This window comes from Tympanuchus pallidicinctus, unplaced genomic scaffold (assembly GCF_026119805.1).
Source record: "Tympanuchus pallidicinctus isolate F22 unplaced genomic scaffold, pur_lepc_1.0 scaffold3, whole genome shotgun sequence".
Classification (NCBI taxonomy): domain Eukaryota; kingdom Metazoa; phylum Chordata; class Aves; order Galliformes; family Phasianidae; genus Tympanuchus; species Tympanuchus pallidicinctus.
Window position 1 is genome coordinate 76,696,586 of NW_026294747.1, and position 23,155 is coordinate 76,719,740.

The 23,155-nt window shown below is 36.1% G+C and overlaps 1 protein-coding gene across 4 annotated transcripts in view; it reads right to left on the reverse strand.

The window, feature by feature from the left end:
* MLLT10 (MLLT10 histone lysine methyltransferase DOT1L cofactor) overlaps positions 1 to 23,155 on the reverse strand; it is a 113,584-nt gene that overhangs the window by 43,862 nt on the left and 46,567 nt on the right. For all 4 annotated transcript variants that reach the window (XM_052696286.1, XM_052696285.1, XM_052696284.1 and 1 more), the window contains 3 exons: positions 21,152 to 21,247; positions 13,858 to 14,113; positions 11,692 to 12,258 (listed from right to left, as the gene is read on the reverse strand). In XM_052696286.1, coding sequence (XP_052552246.1) covers positions 11,692 to 12,258; positions 13,858 to 14,113; positions 21,152 to 21,247 — 919 coding nt within the window. The remainder of the gene's footprint in view (positions 1 to 11,691; positions 12,259 to 13,857; positions 14,114 to 21,151; positions 21,248 to 23,155) is intronic.

Below are 23,155 nucleotides of genomic sequence, written 5' to 3' on the forward strand. Positions count from 1 at the left end.
TTCGAGAAAGCTTTTGAGTTAGGAGAAAAAGGGCTTCATGTTAAGATCATGTTTAACAGACACACAAAAGAATATATGTATAGACAGGAATTCCAGTGAACAATAATATACCTGAATACATCTTTCTTGTATTAGAGCTCTGATCATTTACAGTAGCTCAAATTGTAAAATGGATTTATTTCTACCCACTATAATTTTTTACTCATATTTCTTTTGTCAGTGTTTGTTAGCTTTTAAACGCCTGGTATAATAAGAACATTCCAGCACGTGCCAATTAGCTGCATTCTAAAGCTACCATTACAAATAAAAAGTCAAATACACCCCAGTCAAATTCAGTCTCCCCAGCAAAAGACTGATTTTAATTTCATTGTCCTCAACAAATTTGGAAATTTAAACTGAAGCTGACGTGCTAATTTTAATCACAGGGCATCTTTCTGCTTCACTGATAGACTAAGCCCAACTCTGCAATTGTGAAGTTTAACACGAAACGGCCGTCTCTCTCGGTCTTGGGGAGGTCACTGAGGAAGAACTCAGATGAACTGAGAGGAAGAACTCCAATCAGTGGCAAACCAAAGACGCCCAGTTACAAGGAGAAAGCAGTTGTGTTGATGGCATACCTCTTCCACTAACACCACCGTTTTATTCATACTTAACAACCTCATGACTACAAAACCATTTTCTTTTCCATTTACTGTTTCACTTTTTCCACATCATTAAAGGCGCTCAGCACCTACATCTGTTTAGACAAGATGACAGGATGCCAGAGAGTAGTGAAATCTCTGCAATGTTTCCGTGGGTGAACTTCCCAGATGCACCAGTTCCTGTGGTTTAAAAACGTTCATCATCTAACAGGGTGACTGATTGACTGACTTTTTTATTTTTCTCTTCTTTATTTTCCCCACAACAACTTTAATATAATAATCCTCATTGAAATAAAGACTATTTTAACTTTTGGTCTTGATTCAAGAAAACCACAACACTAATTTGGAAGTAATAATAAAGTAATAATAATAAAAAAATCATTGCTTTTTTCCATACTGCCTGAACTTGAATAAAACAACAACAATAACAAAAAAAAAAAACAAAAAACAGTAAGTTTAGAAAATTTCCTTGTATCTGGAGTTACTATAAGAAAATAGCAATACTGACTGTAATTCCCACATTAGCATTACAGACCAAGTCTATAATGTAAAATATAATGGTTTCAAAAAGTAACTTTTCTGTGGAGAAAACACAGCATACAATCAGGATTTTTGTATGTTTTTGAAAACTGATGAATCTGATAAAAATAAATGAGTCATTTCAATCAACCCTGCCAACAGTTTTCAAAGAGCCAGTAACACTGCGCAATACACTTGAAAATGAAAACTACTGCTTTAACATGGCCAAAAAGAAAAAAAAAAATAATAATCTACCTATATTGCAAAAATGCACGGAGCTAATATGGCTTTACTGTGTTCATACAAATTAAATTATTGGGCCTAATTCTGCCTCAGGTGTAGAGGACATGATGCAACTGCTGTCTGCTACCCTTACAAGCTGAATCATTTCACCCACACTTACCCTGCAAAGCCTTTATTTGATTACAATGCCATCAATTTGTTCCAGTTATGCTCAATCTTCCTGTACTAAGGAAATCCTCTTTCAAATTTAAAGTGATAGTTTTTTTTTATTATTATTTTTCTTACACGAGGATACTCTGGATTGCCTGGAGCTATACTTTTGGGTTTTGTTTCTCTAAAACTATACAGCACAGGGACTACTAAACTGTCACATGCATCATGTTCCCAAACATCATTCAGACCTCTCTGAGAGTTTCCAGGCAGAATGCACTAGATATGCCCCAGTGAATAATTTACTACTACAAGATACATACTTTATGGACAAATTAGGAAGAGATGCAGTTGAAGAGCTGACAAAACAGTTCTGTAGACCCAGTCAGCACTACGGTTAACACAAGTAGCTGTCTGGCAACTCACGGACATAACTAAAGACAAAGTGAGACAAACAAGCTGCAGTATAATTCCTTCCAATTGCAACAATTAAACATGGAAAAAAAAGTTATTTTAACGTTCATAGTATACCAGATCCTTAAAAGAACAGTACCATTTCCAGGATACACATTAGAATTTAACAGTCTCATACTGTGCTTATCAGAATGAGATTTTCATGATAAGCGTATGTTACAATGATAATTTTCATGATAAGCATATGTTACAAAGGTTGAGGGAACTGGGCTTGTTTAGCTTGGAGAAGAGAAGGCTTCAGGGAGACCTCATTGTGGCCTTCCAATATTTGAAAGGAGCTGTAAACAGGAGGGGCAAGTACGTCCTAGAAAGATTCATTTTTTATCTTTGCTTTGAAACTTTTAAATACTTAAGATTCCTGATAGGAAATAGAAAGACACTACACCTCCTTATAGCATGCAGATATCAAGTTTACTTGTCACATTTCAGATATTAACAGCATAAATGGCAGCAAAAAATTTAGACAAACCTGGGGAAGAGAAGAACAGCCACTGATATTCAGCCTACAGGTGAGATGCAAGGAATCCTAGCAAGAACATGTTCCATTTAACCTAATTCCTTTCAAACAAACCATCTGCATGCAGACTGCACCTGGCCATGGCCAACACCAGATCAGCGCTCTCAGTACCTCCCGTCCAATATGACTAATTAAGCCCTTCCAAGGCTCTCCCAAACTCCAAAAAGAACAGAAAAACTGTTCCTCTATTACTACTCCCAAACCAGGCATTAGTAGAGGGCAGATGAAGAGCTTCTGTCTAGGCTCCTTGTGTAACAGCCTCTAATGGCAGCTACCCTTCCCTGACTTTCCCTCACTAAAGAACTACCCAAGCCACCCAGCTTTCTCCAGCAATCACAGCCAAGCCATTGAACTCCAATATGCTGATTGCCAAGAAAGGTTAGGAATGCTGAACAGTAATCATATAGGTTCTTGGCAAGTACGCTTAGAATTCTTAATTCACTTCTCCATTTTCCATCTCTGCTCCTTTATGAACTTCCTTCTCAGTCATGGCTGAATCCTTCCTTTGAAAGCTTCACCCTATTCTTATTGTTTGCTTTAGAACTCATAACTGTAATTGCTCAGAATAGATGTTCTTCAAAATGTCAGGAAGACTTTGCTACTTCTGGCTTATTCATTTCAAAATACATTGACTGTATATTATTAATACATTCATCTGCACTGCCATCCTTTTACTGCTTAAGAGAATTGTTTTTGCATACAAAAGTAAAAGTCCTCCAAAAGGATGTTATTTGCCCAAATGAACCTTTGAATCCTTCAGATTAGGAATTAGTCTGTGACTTACCAGTTACAGTTACAAACTTTATTCTTCTTTTAAATCTGCATTTGGGATTTTTATGTGAAAGCAAATTACATTAATGACTTATGGGTAGCTTTTTGGTTTAAGAATGTACTTGAAACTTCTAGCCATTCCTATCAAGAAAATCTTCTCATAAATGTGCAAAATAAGCCATAGAAAATAGGTATAAAACAAGTCATGTCGTCAAGTACAAACAATATTAGAAGACTACACAAGCACAATCCTCAGACCCACACTGATATTCTTGAGCTCCTTTTACACTTTTCATGAATCTCTCCTACATTAAAATTCTTAGAGTTGTATAGTTCTAGAGATCAGAGAGACTTCACTGATTTGGATTTTAAAATTCTAGTTTCTTCAAGTCACTTAGTCTAACAAGAAATCTCCTTAGGATGTATTTATTTTTATTTTTCACGAAATACGCTACACTGCCGCATAAATATTTTTCCTCATAAAAACATATGGCAAGCTAGACCACTATCAAAATTAATAGCTTCTTTTTTCTTTTTTTTTTTATTCTTATGGCCTTGCAGACTGCACAGGTTATCTACAAGATCTGACACCAAAAAAGGAATTCTAATCAAAAGCTGAATAAAAACTGAAAGTATGGTAAGAGTCATACAAAGTAGTGAGTTTACGTCTAAACTAGTTAAGTCCCAGGTGAGTTCAAATTGACAAAAATTCCACTCTGAGGATCAGGATTGGAAATAAAGCAGCTTTTCCAACAGTATGTGATAGGTTGTTTCACTTAGTATGCCTTGTGTTCCCACCACACAAGCTCTTACACAAACTTTGCTAAGTATTTTGACTGTATACTTCCTGCATACAGCATACTTGTATATACAACTCCCACATCTTTTTTGAAATCATGCCTAATGCTCCTGAAAGAAAGAGTTATTTGAATAATCTTCTGGAAATACACTGTAGGTCTATCTAGAGAATTCCATGCATTTTATTTATGTTAGGGAGATTTACTGAAAACGAGCTCACATCCAGATGAATCATCACAAGGATCCTGCAGGTTTTAAGCAACTAGCTGAGGTAACATTTGTAAAGCATCAGGAACAGACATATTGTTAAAACGCACTGCATGGCTAAGCCAAATCATTACGTCCAGATAGACACTGGATTGTACAGTGCCAAAACCAGACTATTCAGCCAGTGTAGTAGGACAGTCCAGCTAAGACCAGCAGTGTGCTGGCCTTCAAGCTGGCATGGGGCCTGGCGTTATTCTGTTGCAAGAGAAACGCTGTTTTCTCCAACCTAATACTGAAAGTTTGAACCTTCTACTTAGTCAGCATCACAATCTAGCAAAGTTTGTGGTTTGTCTGTGCTCCAGGAAATCCAGAAAGATCATCTCTTCCTATCACAAAAGACAGTGCACATCCCTTTGACCACTGAGGGCTACATCTTGTTTTTCACAGGGGAATTGTCTTGAGTTTCAGCTGGAACAGAACTGGTTTTTTTCAGTGTGTGGCATGATGCTATGGTTTTCTTCTAAAACCAAAGCAAAGTTTATAACACACAGTTGTTTAAAGTTATTCTAAGCAGAGCTGAACAGAACCAAGGCTGTTCCAGTTTCTCAGCTCATACTAATGATGGGCTGCAACGGCACAGAATCAGGACAACTGACTTAACTGGCCAAAAGGATATTCCATACCATATGATATCAAGCACATCGTACAGAAGGATAGTTTTGAAGAGGGTAGGAATCCATCTGGCTCTTTTCCTCTCACTGGGGGCTAGATGGGCATCTGTCAGTGAGTGGTGAGTAATTGTTCATGCACTTCTTGTTATATACATATATATAGTCATAACTACTATCTTTTTCCTTTCATCTATCTTAGTAAATAGTTTTATCTCAATGCACAAGTTCTACGTGGTTTTTTTTTGTTCTCTCCCCATCCCGCTGGAAAGGGGGAGACTGAGTAAACAACTGTGTGGCGCTGAGCCAACTGCTGGGGTTAAACCACTAGAGGAATTCAATTGTTGCCACTCCATGGACTGCTGTTTTAACTCTGGCTTATCACGGTAACACCTCAGTTTGCCACAAGTAATGATGCAATACAAGAAACCATCACCTTCATCCTCACAGCGGTTCAACAAGTCCTGACAAATTTATGCATGCTGTACCTTTTGTTCCCGTATGAGTATTTGCAAGGCCCACCTGGTGCAAACTTTTGATAATTCAACACTGCCAAAATCGTTTAACACTTTGAAGCTAATATTCAATTCTATACAGAGATTCCTGGTCGTAACTGGCTGATACACATGGATGAGCTCATCAAGACGCTCTTCATTTTCTGATGTAATAATTGTAAATGGCCATCCAGTACGTGGCTTGTCTTTCACAATGCTGCCACCACTGTTAAAATGTACCACCCCCCACTTCACTGTGCTCAAATTCACTCTTGGGTTTCTATAAACATTCAGTAAATGCCGATGAATATTAGTGGATGCCATTCTTTTCATCACAGAGAAATTAAATTCCACCCCTTTGCTTCATCCACACTTCCAGAGATGCCCCTCTGCTGCCATCTGTTGCATGGCAACAAAGTGTAATGGAATACTGGAGAGAAGGTTCCACCCCTACTGTCATATCAACTTCTGCCTATGACATCATAGGCCAACATAATAAAATAGGGGCCATTACTTTCAGAGCAGCCCCAGTATTTCACTATAGAGCAAGAATTTCTTCAGTATACCCCAACATCATAACAAACTACACACACAGTACCACACAACAGCACAAGCTATTGGGACCTTCAAGAGGCTTGGCGCTTAGACATTTCACTCTCAGTCAACCTGGTTAAGAGTAACATAAATTATCTGAATTACAAGGAAGTACAGGGAAATGGGGAGTTGATAATCGCATACTTGGTCTGTCTGTTTAAAAACAGGGCAGAGCTTCTGGGAGATGCCATACATCAAAGCAGGATTCTGTCTACTGCAAGTCTTAATGGATTTGTCTTCATTCAAAGACTCTCAGTTAAAACCTCAATTATTTTAAGGTATCTGGTCTTCCTTACACTACTGTATTAATTTATGGGTCTAACTGGCATTGGTTTTTAGTTTTGTTTGCATTTTCTTTTAAAACTTTATAGTCTCAGAAAGGATTAGGATAATCTACTACAGGCTCTGGACATCAGCCTCTTACACAGAAGGTAGTCATTCTGATCTTAATCCTGAAACAACTTTCACCCAATTTAACTTCTAATACTGGGGCTCTTCTCTTCACATCTAATAAATGTAATACTTAACCACCGGGTACAAGTCCTTCTGATTTTAAAAACCTGACTGTAATGCTATCACCGCCGACTGGGAAAACTAACTACAACAGTTTCACCATATGAACTGGATAGTCTTTGCAGCACAAAACCACTGCAAATGCACCACTTACTTGTTTTCAGCTGCATTTGCTTTCTTTAAAAGATCTGAAAGTCTGTAATATCTGAAAAGTACAACTTTCAAGGCAGAGTAAACAAAAAAACCCAAACCATGGCCACTTTTACAGTCAAGCCTCATCTTTCCCTGCCCCCGCCTGCACACTTTTTATGTTCTCCTGTCACCTTTAACAGATTTTATGGAGTTAAAAGACTGATGGCTATCTCGCATTTGACTTACAAAGAATGCTGTACTCTGGTAAATTGACTCCAGATGCTGAAAAATGTTCACACTCAAAGTTGTACATTTTAATTTTTAAAAATACAGATATTTACAAAACTATGTGAAATGAAGGAGTTTCAGAAAGTTAATTTTTAAAGATCCTTGGAACTAGACATTACAAGAAACAACTCCTATAGCTCACAGCAGTCTCCACACAGCAACAGAACTTCGTTTAAGATTTACTTGATCTTCCACAAAAGACATACATGTCTAAAGCAAATACCAAGTCCTTCAAAGACATCTGATTTAAAAGGAATCTTACTTGTTCCAATGTCTTTCTATTCCCCTCTAATAAAATCTAAATCTTAGCCTTACAAAACAAGCTGAAGAACTAACGCATCCCAAGTGCAAAACTAAAACTTCCGTAGTTTCAGATGTTGTTTTTTTAATATAATAATGTTCGCATCACATATTTGCTGTATCTGCAAAGATATTCAACTCCTGGAAGAGCAGACTATTTTGTGCACTATGCAGCAAGAATAGCAACACTGCCAGCCAGTTCTCAGCTATACCGTGTTTCTTACCTTCATTACCCATACATAAAATAAGTGAGTTTTTAAATAAGAATTCAAGCCTAAACCAAAGTATATACATGGCAGATTCCAGGCTTACATGTCAAGTTTAACTAAAGAGTAAGAGTACAGTGTACCAAAACAATGGTAAGACTTCTTAGAAAACCTCCTCCCACCAAATACTAAAGACTTATAGCTGCATTTGGAAAACATTAAGCAATTAGCCAGCTTCTATGCTTCTCTGCTAGTACAGACACAACTAACAAAGTATTCCTACAGATATTGCACTCTTGCACAAACATCGTCTTTAGCTGCCATTCTTGCAAACAGCTTGTTAATAGGTAAATATCCAGACCTACAGAATTTATTTTAATCATAATGAAATCCTTATTTGGGTAATTTACAAAGTTTGTTTTAAAATAATTTCAAATGGTATCTGACAAATTACCACATCTTTCTGTGAAGCTACTTTAAAAAATATTAATGCCTTTTTCAGAAATAAACAACAATCAAAACCAATTTTTTTTAAATCCAAAATGCATTAAATGTACATAACCAATTTAAATATATAGTTTGCTGCTGATTACCAGAGCATGGTGAGTATAACATCTTAAAAAAACATATCACACCTCTATATGTTTTGCAATGTAACTAGAAACCAACACCCAGAGTCACACCATATTTTAGGAGTCTAGTTGCAAGTATTTAATCTTCAAAACTTCAGTTTTAACCTGATGGACACTTATGTTCTCACACAGCAATTAATTGGTCAGGTAAAATCTCACTCCCACAGCTGTCAAGAACTTATCTGACATACGCTGGCCTAAGCAGCCTGACATGCAATCCAAACCTTAGTAGAATTTACCTTCCCCTCTTTGGGAAGCAAAATCACTTCTGAAAGCCCTTATATCTGCTTTCACTCAAAATTTTTTTCTACAGCTCTTTATGGAAAGAAAACTGTCTTTTTCTTTTTCCTTTTTTTTAAAATCAAGTTTTGTTCCAGAACAGTACTTCTGTAGTTTTGAAAGCTTTGCAGCTGATGCACAACAACAGAGCCAAGAAGGCAAGAAACATCCAGCAGGAATGGCTGAGCACCTCTTGCAGCAGCAGCCCAGCCAACTCACTGCTCTGTGTCCGTATTTTTATTTTTCTGTCACAGCACAATGACCAATGAAAAGTTCTTGACCAGAAGTTACCAATTCTCTCTGCATAACCATTACGATCACACTCATTCATAATCATTTCTGTGAACTGAAATGTTCTCAAAGATATTTCAGTCTATCAAAGTACTTAAGACTCTCTCCAAAAAAGGACATTTGAACAACTGTGTTCTCTGTGTATCTCTTCTCAACTTTCCCACATTTATTTTTTTAATTACCACCATTAAATACAGTACTGATACTTGCATTATCTGTGAAAAAATTTAAAGGAATGTAGCTTTTACATCATTTTTTGAAATGAGCATCACAGGGATGACAGTGGCTTTTTTTGGTTTTTTTTTTTTTAATATCTCAACATGAACTCTGGACAAAAACTGGGCCTTGTGTGTTTTCTACACAGTCTGCACAGTCTTTAGTCCTAAAAGTCATGTATACCTATTAGTAACAACCTGTCTTTTCTATTTGATTCTATCTAGAATACAAACAGGCTTTTTAACACTGTAAGATTTCTTGCTGATAAAACATAATAGCACAAATTGTTTCAGAATAATTTTATCCCCTGATAGATTCAGCTTGTAAATCAAAGAGTTCAGGGGAATTTAAATGTAACTTCTTGAGGAGTTAGCCACATGCTCTGAGGGTCTCAATCTCAACGAGTCACTTATCTACTTAAAAGCTCAACATTCTCTTACATCATCAGTAAGGCGATGACCTTAAAAGTAAGATCATCTCCCTGCACAGGAGCATAATGCCCAGCAGAGGCATCATCACTGCTTGCAGCAGATGAGAAGGAAGAATGAAATACATTACTCCACTATGCTCCAGCATAGTCAAACTCCTATATAAAGCTGAAAATTTGATTGGATAAGGCGTAAGATAAGCCCAAAAAGGGCTGTGACAGAAAACATTCACTGTTTCTAAGTCAGAATTTCAAACAGTACTATACTGAAGTACAACACTGTTTGGATAGGTGTTTTACTGTAAAAACTACCCAGCATTCCTAGCCAGAGCATACAGACAACTAGACAAGAACAGAATATGACCGATGTGAAGACAAAAATGTAGGAAATAGTAAGGTTGCCTCAACTGTGACAAAGGAATTCTAGAAAGTGGGTAGAGCACAGGTTCTGAAAGCATGGCATAATCATTTTGAGGCCCAATTTGATAGTTAACCTTCCAAAAAATAACTGCAGTTCCTGAAGGAACCTAAAAAAAAAAAAAATCAAAAACAAAAAACCTGGAGATTCTTGAAAAGGTGCTTCAAATTCTGAGTTAATATGCTCTAACTCACTCCTGATTCTGCTTCTTTGAAATAACACAACTCCAATTAAGAATCACTACAAACTTTTTGCTTCGACTTTCTTGATATTTCTTATCTATTTACATTACATTTGAGTCAAATAGCCTAGATTCACTTGTCTGTCCTATTCTGCTACCAGACAATACAGAGACGTTTTAAAGGAAGAGAAAAAGCATATCGTACATGAGAAGATGTATGCTTCTGATAACACTGATACGCCTTTCTGCACTGTAACAATGTTTTAAATGGTCTGCTAAGCCCAGAAAATGCTTGCGATGAAGTGAGGAAAGAAGCACTACCACCAAAAGAAAGGAGGGAAAAGGGGAGAAAGAGTACATTAAAACAATATGCCCAGACTTAACCATAAGCTAATGGATGAATTTCCAAGCTCAGATTTCCCATCTGGTTTTGTTTCTTTAGCTTTTCTGGTTTTGTGGCTTTCTTTTTTTTTCTTTTTTTTTTTTTTTTCTTGGGGGTGGGGAAGTGCTTGCTTGTTTATATATATGTTTCTTCAACACCTTCATACACATCACTATTTCAGAGGACAGGTCTACCTCAGGATGCTGGGTGGTCAGATTTTAAGTACGTTCAACAAAGGCAAAATTATATGTTCCATATCAAGATAAATGTAGTGAAACCAACACGGTTTATCTATCCACGTATTTCAAAGATTTTTTACGCAACGTGTTTAACATTATCATCAATGAGATCTCAAAGAGGGCAAAGGAAGCGAGCACATGGCAAGAGAAAGGCCTGTATTAGGAGCTGACAGGACCAAAATATTCTCAGACAAATACAAGGCACAGGTCATTTTCTTCAAAACAAGATCACGTACTTCCATCTGTTACCTCAATTACAAAGACTTTTTCTTCCTTCTCAAAAAATGAAAACAAAGCACCAAAAAAAAAAAAAAAAAAAAAAAATCCTCTACAACAACAAAAATGAGAAATTAGCGAGCCTCACTTCATCATTATTTTTATGTAAGACAAAGGTCTCAAGGGAAACTTCAAAGCAGGACAGACTTCAGTACAGTATTCTGCAACATCATTCCACACAAGGATTACTGAAAACAGAAAGCCTATCACAGCCCAAACTGTACAGACATTTAGAACAAGAAGAACAAATCAGTCAATTTCAACTGCTAAAAAGCACACAAGGTCATGAAATTATCATCTGGGTGAACAGGAATTCAGATTCAGAATAACCTCTTACATCTTACAGTTCAAACTGATTATATCTCCATATATACGGTTTGATCTTTAATTGAGCTAAACTGAAAATCAGAAATTGAGGGATATTCAGCACAGCTGACATGCCCGAGTACTGATTTTGTTTTCTCTATGCAACAAAAACATACAGATTGTATAGTCTGTATTCTCTCTCAAGATAGCTGAACCTATCACACAATTTCCAGATAAACTATTTTCATTTAATTTTTTTTCCCCTAAGCCTCAAAATTTTCATTTATATAGTATACAGATCATTATACATGTCAATCTACTACAGCCAACTACAACATAGCGGCATCTATATATGGAACAAAACTTACTCTTCCAATCACTATATTCTAAATCTTTTTTTTTTTTTTCCCACTAATTCAACTTCCAAGATAACTGAAATGATATTCTGTTCATGAAAAACATACTCAGAATTAAGGCTAAAATAATAGATGCCTTCTGAGATAAGAAAACAAATCCATCGAATGCCTACCTGATCCCACTGGAGATGAGCCAACACTAAGACTTTGTAAACTTCCATTCCTGAGCAAAGTTGGAGATTTTTGAAGACCAGAGCTTGTCACACTTCCTGCAGCAGATGCTACAGATGAAGTTGGGGAAGCAGAAGAAACTGAAAGATGGGAAATACTTTCTTGACTTTTATTTCCTTTGGGTCTACCAGGCCCATGTTTACTTTGCTTATTTCCTTTCCGTTTCTTCTCTGTTACAGTTTCCTCTTCTATTCCAGAAGTTTGAGCTCTTTTGTATGCTGTAGAAGTAAGGCTTGAATTACTTATGTCTCCAGGTGAGCTGTCAAAGTTTTTAGACTGGGAAACAGCTGATGATGAAGGGAGACCAATTAAGGAAGAGAAACAGTTGACACCTCCCTCTTGACTTCCAGTCTCTCCTTTATGTACATCTTTGGTTGACGAAGCCTGTTGAGAATGAGTGAAACTGTCACTTCGCAGATCTGTTTCTGTAAAACTCAAAAAATCCTGGGGAGACTGAACCGAACTTCCAGAGGATGACTTTATGCTCCCAGGAGTGCCCAAAAAGCTTCCTAAAGAGGAAAAAAAAAAAAAAAAAAAAAAGCACAATTTTTATTTTTTTTGTACAGCTGATGAAAGTTCATGGAAGAGATCAGTATTTTAAAATACAAAACTTTGAAGCACAAAGACTTTATGAAAAAGTGATACCAAAAGACACAGAATTTATTTTTAAAAGAATTCATTTCTACTGTTGATCTTTATTCTTCTGGATCTGAATCTCCTATCACTCATTTTTGGGGCACTAATAAGGTAAAAATTAATAAAAGGAGAATAACAACCTCAGTTTTAAAGCACTTAGGCTTTCTCTTGTGTTTTGAAGCAACAAACATATGACAGCAAGTTGTTGTGGTTTTGGTTTTTTTTTAAACACACTTTTATATAAAAAGAAGGCAGATGATAAAACATGCTGTGATCACATTTACGCTATGCCTGCAATCTTCCTTCCATTCTACCTAAATCAGGGGTTTGACATAGGTCAAGTGAACAGCAATTGCATTTAATTTACCCTGGCTGAGGACACGTTCCACAGAAGAGGTATTTTTCAAAAGGACAGGAAAGCAAGTGGAGAGAAGTGTATAAAGTTGTTATTTTAAGGCTTCTTTACATTGTCAGAGAACCATAAAGATCTTTTTTGTAATAGAACTGCACTGTTTCTGTAGTATCTGGAATGCAGTCACTTCAATGCTGAGTTAGCACATGCAAGGCAGAAAAATAAGCATGTTTACAGAATACAAACACTAATCTAGTTCACTGAAATTCAGTAATTTTTTAGGGGTGAATGCATATATGGGCATTATATTGTAGAACTGGTGACCACTGTCTCACCAAGAAAACACTCCCTAAACAATGACATAAAGTACTGAAAAAAGTCCTATGAAAATGAATATTTTATCACTAGTAGCCCATTAAACATTACTTACAATTGCTTTATGTTAGTTTTTAAATCATATAAAGTGTTGTTTTATATAGTTTTGTTTCACCACTTAACAGTAGGCAAGATTTTTATTTAAAGGTGAGATTCTAGAAGAAAATTGTACTGGTTCTGAAAATTCAAATAAAAACCACTCCAGTATTTCAAGTGAAAAAAACTGTAAATGTTTTAGACAAATTCGGAAGTGCTCATCACATACCACATTAAAACCCATAGCAACATCTCTATCTTTGAGGAAGGTAGAGTATTTTACAAGTGTGCAACTTGAGGAGTTATTCAGCAGTCATCCCATTCTGTACACTAGTTAAGCTTTGTTCTAATATGAATTAAAAAGCAGAGCTACAAAAGACCCATAAGCTCAATTTCATGTTAAATGTTAATCCAGAATAACTGTTCAGAAGAAATGAAACTTCAGGTTTTATCAGTTAAAGAACATACCCTAAACAACCTAAACAAAAACATCACCTTTGCCCTTTAAAGATGCACAACCTTCTTTTTCCTGTTATGACAATAAACATTTATTCCCGTAAAATGTTACGTTTTCCCAAGTAAAACAACATTCTCATTGCTGAGAATAAAGGATGAATTACTTTTCAATATGTAATCTTTTTTAAATATGTGAGATTTCTGTCTAATTCATGTCAAAGCAAAAGAAGTATTACTGCGTAACGATTAATACCTTGCTGAAAAGGGCTAGCTGCAGTCACAGTTGTTCCTGGATTTCTTCCAGCACCAGGCTTTCTTCCCCTCTGACCCGAGCTGTGACCTGCAGATTTCTTCCCTTTGCTCTCTGACCCTCTAGCCTCTGAAGAATCTTTTCCACTTGAAACGTGTGTAGAAACTTCCTGGAAATTTGCATTTGTAAATCGAGCCGTAGTATCTTCCAGACGCTTCAAGGAGCCTGACATGGAGTTGTTGCTAGTGCTTGTATAAGTCTACCATTGTGATAAGTGAAATGGAATTAAAGAAAAGAAACAGTAAGATCATACAAAAATCTGTTGCAATCAATTCGCACAACTAGAATGCTACAAGTATTGAAATTTCCATCATAAAATTTTAAAACGTTTATTTCATCCTATATGAACAACAGTCAGCTATCATTACTAATTACTCAGTTAAGTGGCATTACTGTCAGATCATTTACTATCAAATTAGAACAATCAGTGGAAGCCGACTTGATGACTTATCCTCCAGAGCTTATGCAAAGATACTAGTTTCACATCAGTAATTAGTAATAAAATTTTAGTAATGCAATACAAAATCCTAGAAATGTTCAATAAACTTGGCAGTATGTTCAGTTTGATTCATCTAGTATTCCTATTTAAGCCAGCAGAACTACTCACAGCACAACAAATTCAGAGCAAACAGAAATCCTATGCCAAGGACTGGAAAGAGTTGCAAGGTGTCAAATTTATTTTTAGTATTTGATGATGACAGCCTCTGAGTTACATTTGCCATAAGACCAATATTTTGGCCTCAGATTTATATTTATTTTCACAACTATATGTGCTGCATATTTATATATATATGCTGAATATGAGTTTTCTCCATGCCCGTTCAAACAATTTTAATGATTTGGAAAGCATACAAGACTATTTTTTATATATTCCAATATACCAAGAGGTATAAAAGAAGCCACTCTCTCAAATAAATTTAGAAGATTTCACATACTAAGGTAACTGGCAATAACAGAAGTTACATAAAATTAATTGTCAATACATATGATTAAAGTACAATTATTTTGTGAAAAAGAATGCTTAAATGTAACATCAACTTTGGTGGAAGAAGGAAAGACTTCAAACACAGTGCAATCAAAATGGAAATTTTTCACCAGCAATGGATCTGACAAAGGCTTCAGAACCTAACCATTTGCACTTTTACAACTTCATAGTCTTATCGCCAAACAAAATCAACTGCAATAAGCTCTTAAGCATTCATTTCCCATCATCACACCAGCCTTCCCTCAGTCAGTAGCTCCTTTAAAGCGTCTCCAGAAAAACTGTTCTGGTGGAATTCTACCTCTAGTCCCTTAACCTTAGTATTACTTTGTAGCGTTGGTTTCTTTTTTGTCTTAACTTGTTATGTCTAAACACCATAAGCCAAGATAAGACTGACACCATGTTCCAAACTACAACAGGTAAGCAGACAAAAATTTCTCCAGAGAGCAAATACACATTCAAACTGGCTAGACTTTTACAGGCGCCAGCATTTCCATGCATAATAATTCTACTCCACTATTCTACTCACTCTAAAAGCACTTTCCCCATAAGCTTAGGCTATTCCTGAGGCTCTCCCACTTACATCACACCCATATGACCTAGTGTATGAAAAAAACATGCAAAAGACAGTGCTTCTAAAATCTGAAAAGTAGAGCATATCCTAAATAGAAGTAAGAAATGCTGAGCACCATTATGACTTGAAGGTCCACAAGTAACAATTTCTAAAGCAATAATTAACAAATGGTGCTTCATATTTTCATACCATTCAGTTACTGCTATTTTAAATCCCTATATCAAATAAGCCAAACCATAATGCCTAGTAAAATGTATCTCACTACATAATAATCTAAATGGAAAACATACATTGTTACAAAGACACGCAAAGTACCTGTAAAGCACCCGCTCACATTAACAAAATCTGCACAGCCTGTCTAAAATAGAACTTTTTTTTTAACTAGCAAAAAAGTTATTTTCATTTACCTACCTAAGGAGGAATGCAAAATATAGCTTTCCAAAATTGCAAATACAGTCCTATTATAAAATGCAACAGAAACATATTACAGGCTTTCCAAATATCAATGAAGAAAATATATTAGCTTAGGTCTGTTAAAGTACAAGATTAAGAATAATTTACCTCAGTTTGACATTACTATACTGATAACTGTTTTCAGAGAAGATGGAGCCAATTCTAAGGTAAATGTAGCAGTTAACTTTTTGAACTGTTGCAAAGTCCACAAGTATGCTCAATTTTCCTGAAACTGATGTGTCACTTGACCTGTGTTAAGAAGCAGTGGTTCAAATGTGGGTCATTTGAACAAAGGCTTTCCAGACATGCAATAACCCACTCCCTCAAAGCCAGCTTTTTCTGGGACCTGTGGTTTCTCCTCTTATCTAACTCTCTCCTCTCCTAACTTTTATCTACTACTGCCCCCCCAGCTGAATACTAATTGCCAGGTTAATTCTCTATTGCTATCAACAGCCATATTTTGACGTTAATATCTCTTGTCCTTATTGCAGGATTGGTTTGGAGGGCTTTTTTTCACTGTGGGTTTTTACTCGGTAAAAAGGAAATCAAGAGCTTAAGCTCTACAAGATCTGGTCAGGACCAGGCAATGACTAATAGGCAGTCATTTGCATATGCTGTGCAGAGATTTGAAGTAAGGATATAATGTTTCATTTGCCATCCCTAGAAAGGTCAGGATAATATGATTTAGCTATTAATACCGAATATATATTCAGAGACTGCATGCCTGAATCCTGCATTTAGCAGATTTTGGATAACATGCATACACAGTGCAGTTCTACTCACGATAGCTTTATTCAACAGGTATTTCTGTTTCAGTATGTGCTGTGAAATATTCTGAAACATACTTGTTTGCTCAAAATATCTTGACCACTAATAGAATGTAACAGACATGAAGCAAAGCAAAATTCTATCTCTTCACCAGTATTTTTTTTTCCAGATTGTGTTTCCTCACTTCAAGGAATTAATTACAAGAAAGTATCCTAAACAGATCTGCATATTAATTACTTGGAGAATCCAAAAGATGCACAATACCATCCAAGATGAAAGGGCAGCACAATTTGATTATAAAGCTAAATGGTTCATAAAACAACTTACCCACTCCTAAACAGTTTTTTCTAAAATGCCACACTCTAAAACACAAAGGCCTAGTATAAATGCCATCATCAATGGCAAAGACAGATTGATTTGGCAGGGTGTTTTTTTTGAAGTGATGCAAGTGAGAAGTGGCAAGGAACAGTGATCTAAGGATGAAGGCAGAACTTTGGTTCCTTAATAACTGGTTTCAGGTTCTGCTGTCCCCTGGAGCCTACCATGCCTTCCCCACTCCCCCCAGCATGTGCTTTCCATAGGAAAGAGACAGCTTAAGGCATCCCCACTGCTCACACTGCCATCAGTTATTTCCCTTCACTTCAGTACAAACATCCCCCCAGAACAGAAATTCCTCTGATGTCCCCCAAGCCCATTCCTTGGTTTATGTGGGAGAACTGAAATAAGCAGTTCATGAATGTTCCTCCTGTTCTGCAAGTCAATCAGCAATTGCTACTGCAATTATCAAGCAAACTCGGTGTACATCACAGCTCCTTTATGATTCTCATAAAGCAGTTTGCAGGCTTTTTTTTTTTTCCTTAAACTACACTTTTATGCTGCCAACTTGGAGCAGAGAGTTACTGTCACTTTTATACCTCACATATATCACCCTGTGTGCACCACAGCAAGCCTTAGAAGCAAGGAGAGCAAGTCTTACAACTTCTGGAAACGCTTTAGATTCACTGTAAAAGCATAATAATCATTCTTAACATACACAGCACATTCGATACTTGAAAAGCCTTTAGCCCTAATCCAGATGTACAGAACAGGACTATTGCAGAGGGAAGGGCCACAGCAGGCCATCAACCACAGCAGTGCCAGGTGGTAAGAGATGAGTCCAAGCAGAACAAACTAACAAAAAAACCCAACACATGAAACAAAACACCACACTGATGGAATACAGCGATGCTCAGTCATAAAACAGAGATTATCCTTCTCTTTTCATTCCCTTCAATATTCTACTGCAGTAGGATCAGAGCATCTCCCTTGAGAACCCATCTGCTGACATTCAGGGTGACCTACTCTTACAGGTATCAGCCACAGGCTACAATTTGAAAGCAGATACACTATCTTAGCATCTCGGGGGGTTGGTTTGGGTTGGGTTTTTCTTGGGTTATATCTGTAAGACAATCAAAAAGTAGTGATCATTATCTTTCTGGATCTGTTGAGCCATACACATTTTTTAACTCTTTTCTGAGCTTTCAAGGCTCAAAATACTAGAAAGGAGTTTTCACCACGACTAAATAAAGGGTTGGTGGCTCTCATATATGCTATAACGAGGAGAAAAAAAAAAAAAAAAAAAAAAAAAACCACCCTCATCTGAAAAGAGAGAAAAAGCCCAAGTTATTCTGCTCCTTAAAAATTCAATGCCTATATCCCAAAAGAAAGGTGAAAAAAATGACAGGATAGTAAACAGAGTAGTTCAGAATTTCCTATTTCAAACTTTTTCCAACATAACCAATCCAGACTAAGTGGTGCCTGCTGAGACATCCCAGTGATGCACAGAGCTGCCTCTCAGGAGATGTGCTCCGACTGCATGCAACCACTGCACTGGAACTTCAGTGAAATTGCTTCAAATTACATTTTACAGAACAGCCAAACAATCCACACATACTAACTCACATAATGTAAACTCACAGTTTTACTATGCAGCTGTTCACGAATATAACTTAAGAAGCCACTAATCCAGATTAAAACATACTCCAAGCTACCACCTGCATAAATGGTCATTACCACTCCTACCACAAAGGCTTTCCCTTCTTTAAATAGGAAAAGATGAATTCATTTCAAATTTCAGAGCGGCTGTGACAGCAGAAGTGATTATAAACAATGATAACAGTGTGCTCACTGCAAAGACAGACTGCTGTGAAAAAGACAGCAAGTTCAAATCAATTCTGACAACACTATGTAAAGGAATACACAAAAGTAGCATAATAAGAAAATGTTCTGAAGCAAATATTATTCTCAGAAGAAAGCAGAGCTTCTCAAATTACTGAAATTTCAAAGTTTAAGGAACACATTCTTGAGGAACACAGTGTGACCATATAATTCCAAAAACTAAATGCATGTAAATTGGGTCAAAGGAACTTAAGAAAAGAGTTTTAAAAAGGGATGTGAAGAAATTAGCCACAGAGAAATCACTTCCAAATGGACAGCAAAAATTTAAAGAAAAAAATCACATTCAGTAGCTTCAATAAAAAATAACAACCATATAAAGGATCTAGAAAATACTTAGACAACTTAGGTAGAAAGAAGAGTCAGAAGGTAGAAAACAAAAAGAAACTGAAGTATTGCTGTTCCAATTCTACAATGAATACTTCCATTTGGTGCTTTTTTTTAATTATTTCAGTTACAGTTCAAGTTCTAGAATTACAGACAGCGCTTGTTCTCTGTATTTACTGTAAGTCTACCTTGCTACTAGTTGCAATGTGTTTTTGGTAATGCTATTTATTTAATGATTTTTGAGGACTATCAAGAAGCAAGGCTTAAATATTCCAGGAATACAAAAATGATTAAAATGTTCATATTATTAATAGATTTAACTACATACATTGACTTGAAATATATACATATATATATATAGTACAGTTAATTCTGATTAATAACTGTATTGCTAACAACTCAGCAACGTTGCAGGTAACTTGCATTAAATAGTCAGAGGCCTGTCAAAAATGTTGTTTTACTGTTGTTAAAAGTGATAATCTACTCTTGTTCATCTTAAAAAGTGCACACCATTCAATTGCACACCTTGAAATTATGAAAAATCATTATAAATGAGGTGAGCAGGAGAAAAATCCAACTCCCTCTGCCACATTAAAAGGACATTCTAACAGGTAGGACTTAGAAATGACCAACATTTCCACGTGTTTTCTTTAACTCTTACACAAATATATGATAACACCACTTGTTAATAAAACTTTTGATGATAATTATGTCACAGAAGTACAAAAGGGATATATACCCAAGAAAGATAAGGACATATGTAGTACAAAATCTTTGTACAGGATCTTCTCACACAAGAAAATTCTCTTATAAGCTATCTTAAGAGTTGTCTGAGACTGAAGAGAAACAGGCTCCAAATAAATTAATAAAATGATGTTTAAAAAAAAAAAAAAACACAACAAAAAAAAAACACAGGGACCAGTCAGTATAATTCAAGGAGTTCTGCAATCATTTCAATAAAAACCCACCATACTCCTAACTGCACACTAATTGCAGTATCTGATTACTCTTACAGCAGAAGAGTAAAGCAGTAAATTTACCTTTTATTTAAAAATGAAGAAATACGGAATTATTGTGAGATTCAGAAAGCCACTGATTAGTAGATCTCAGCTGCTTTATCATTACCAAAAGAATACAACACAACCAGAAACAGGACTGTATCAGAAGCATGAGTCACAAACAACAATTTTAACAGATATACATCCTCAGGTCAATACTCCTACTACTAAGAACAAAAAAATACACAAAACATACTACAAAGCTTGCATTCTTGGTGATGATTCTTGTAGTTTATATCATTTATTAGTTGAGAGAAGAATTACAGGGACTAGAGAAAGCCAGTATTTCCATTGTTTTACCCTGTCCTGTTACAGTCTCAGTACACCATACAACACTCATAAACACATTTGTTGAATACTGCGCCTCAGCAAGAACAACTACATGCGTTACAACAAGCTTCAGCATCTTTCCTAAAGAACAAAATACTCCACGTACTGATAGCTGGTTAATTCAGGTATGACTCCCCAGCTTGGATGTCAAATATTCCCAGATGTTTCCTAACTTTGAAGTGAGAAAACTTACTTCTTAATACTATTATGCTATTCTGTATTAGCATCATTAGAGTCTTTTTTTGTAGTGGGGAGTGGGGGAAGGGGATAGGAGGCAAATAACAGAAGTTACTCTTTCAGAGCATAATCAGAATAGTTCTTATAATTTACCTACGTGTATTTCCTCTGAGTTAGGTATCTGCAGCAGGCTAACAGGAATACGGAACACAGAACCAAGAGTAGACTGCTAAAATAAGACTACGACACTGTCATTTTAAAGCTTTTGGAGCATAAAATGCAAATATTACGAGGAGTCAGCGTAAGAAATTAAAATGGAAGAAGAGTAAAAAAAAAAAAAATACATCAACTTACTTTCTCTGTAGTTACAGTAAGAGATGGAACCAAGGATGGTGAGGACTCCGACTGCTTCTTATATTTTTGCTTGTGTTTATCTTTCTCTTTATATTTCTGTAAGTTACAAAAGAAAACACAATTCAGCTTCAACTTTAATGTACCCAAATTCTTTTTTTTTTTTTTTTTCATTTTGCTTTGTTGTTGTTGGGACTAGTGTTGTTTGGGTTTTTCATTTTCTGTTTTTCTCCATATACAGATGTGGAAGTTTTCTTCCTATGTGTCATTTAAATAGAAATATGAAATTTGCCGTTTCACAGCAAAGCTTATAGGTGTGATAATTACAACAATATATGCCACAAAGTAGGATTTTAAGTTTGTAACACCTCAGATAAGCTTGTTTAGGTCAGAGGATTTTGTTTTGGAGAAGGATCTGTTTGTTTCAGGCTTTTTGGACCTGGAAAATAAAAATTTAGGGGAAGAAAAAGCAAGGGAAGAGGGATTTGACTGCACTGCACAGTCTTTTTAATAACTTCTTAAATGTATCAATCCAAGAATTGTTATCCTGCACTGCCAGCATACAAGCAGGAAGAGAACAACATCTACACCAAGATTCCTGTGTTATCAGATCTGTTGTAAGCACAGTAAAGGCTTGATTCACAAGCCTTTCATCAGCACTAGTAACTCAGCTTTCTGTATCATCAGTGAACACATTCAGATAAAGCTTAACTATTTCAATGAAGCCTAAACAAGCCTTGAGAATGAAGCTGTGAAATGGAAACGAAAGCCACTGCATGAATTTAATTTTTATCATTTTACTAGGAAATTCAAACTACTCAGCAGAAATTTTTATAATTTCAGAACAATGAGGCAACGACTTTAAAATTCTTCAAGATGAAACTTCATAGCAACATCAATAAAGAATATGAAGCATTTAAATGGACATGTTGTACAATTTCAGCTTTCTTCTTTTTTTCTACCATTATTTTTGTCTGAAAGGCAATGAAATGCAGTGTTCTGATCAAAATAACAGCCAGGAAGACTTCAAATTATATTCTGTAATGTACTGAAATAACTTTGATGGTATTCTCAATACAGAAGGATTTGTCAAGAAGGAAAGAGGGACGGATCCAAAATAGTAAATAGGGGAGGTGATGCACAGGTAGATAAAATAAATGACTTGAACAATCTGGAAAGAACATGCTTTAAATCCCTAAAGCATTAGCATCATAGCAAATCTTTCTTCTAGATCCAAAATATCAACACAGAGTTTGCTAGGACATGTTACCAAGGTGCACACGGATGGCACTGGCAGGAGTCACCAGAAGATGCTGGAAGGAACCTCACCCAAAGGCCTTTATATATGAAGATACTGACCACAGGAGGTCTGATGTTCTTTGCTTTATATCTCCTCTTCCTCTTAGGTTTTACTTCCTCCAACAAATCATGCCTCCATTTCTTCCTCTTTTCTTGTTTCTTCCTTTCTAACGAAAATTCAGGTATCCTACTTCTGAACATGAATTGACTCCAGATGGAATTAACATCAAAGAAGTAGGGAAAAATTCACTTGCAGGAAAACCTTTGAAATGAATGCTCAGGTTTTACACAGATCAGAATAAATGTTTCAACAACCTGCTGAGATGAAGAGCTTTAGCTGCCAATAAACTGACTTCCTGCAGTTGCACACTCATCTCACCATAAAGATGCATACATAGCATAGCAAGAGTTCTAAAACATTATTCACTTCTTGATCCAGAAAAGGAGTAACAAAGTGACATGAATTCCCACAACATTTAACAAATATCAAAACTTTCAATCAAGTCAGTCTGAAAGGACACACAAACCAATGATCTTTCCCACTTACAAAAAAAAAATAAACAGCTGGTCCTTCATGAACCCAGTACATGCTTCACTTTTTATCAGATTTGCTTCTCTGATCAGCCGTAGCTCCCAAGACACCCATCCTGAAAGCCACTGGAAACTATCATTCTAGAGAAGGCAGTGATATCAACTGACTGACAGCAG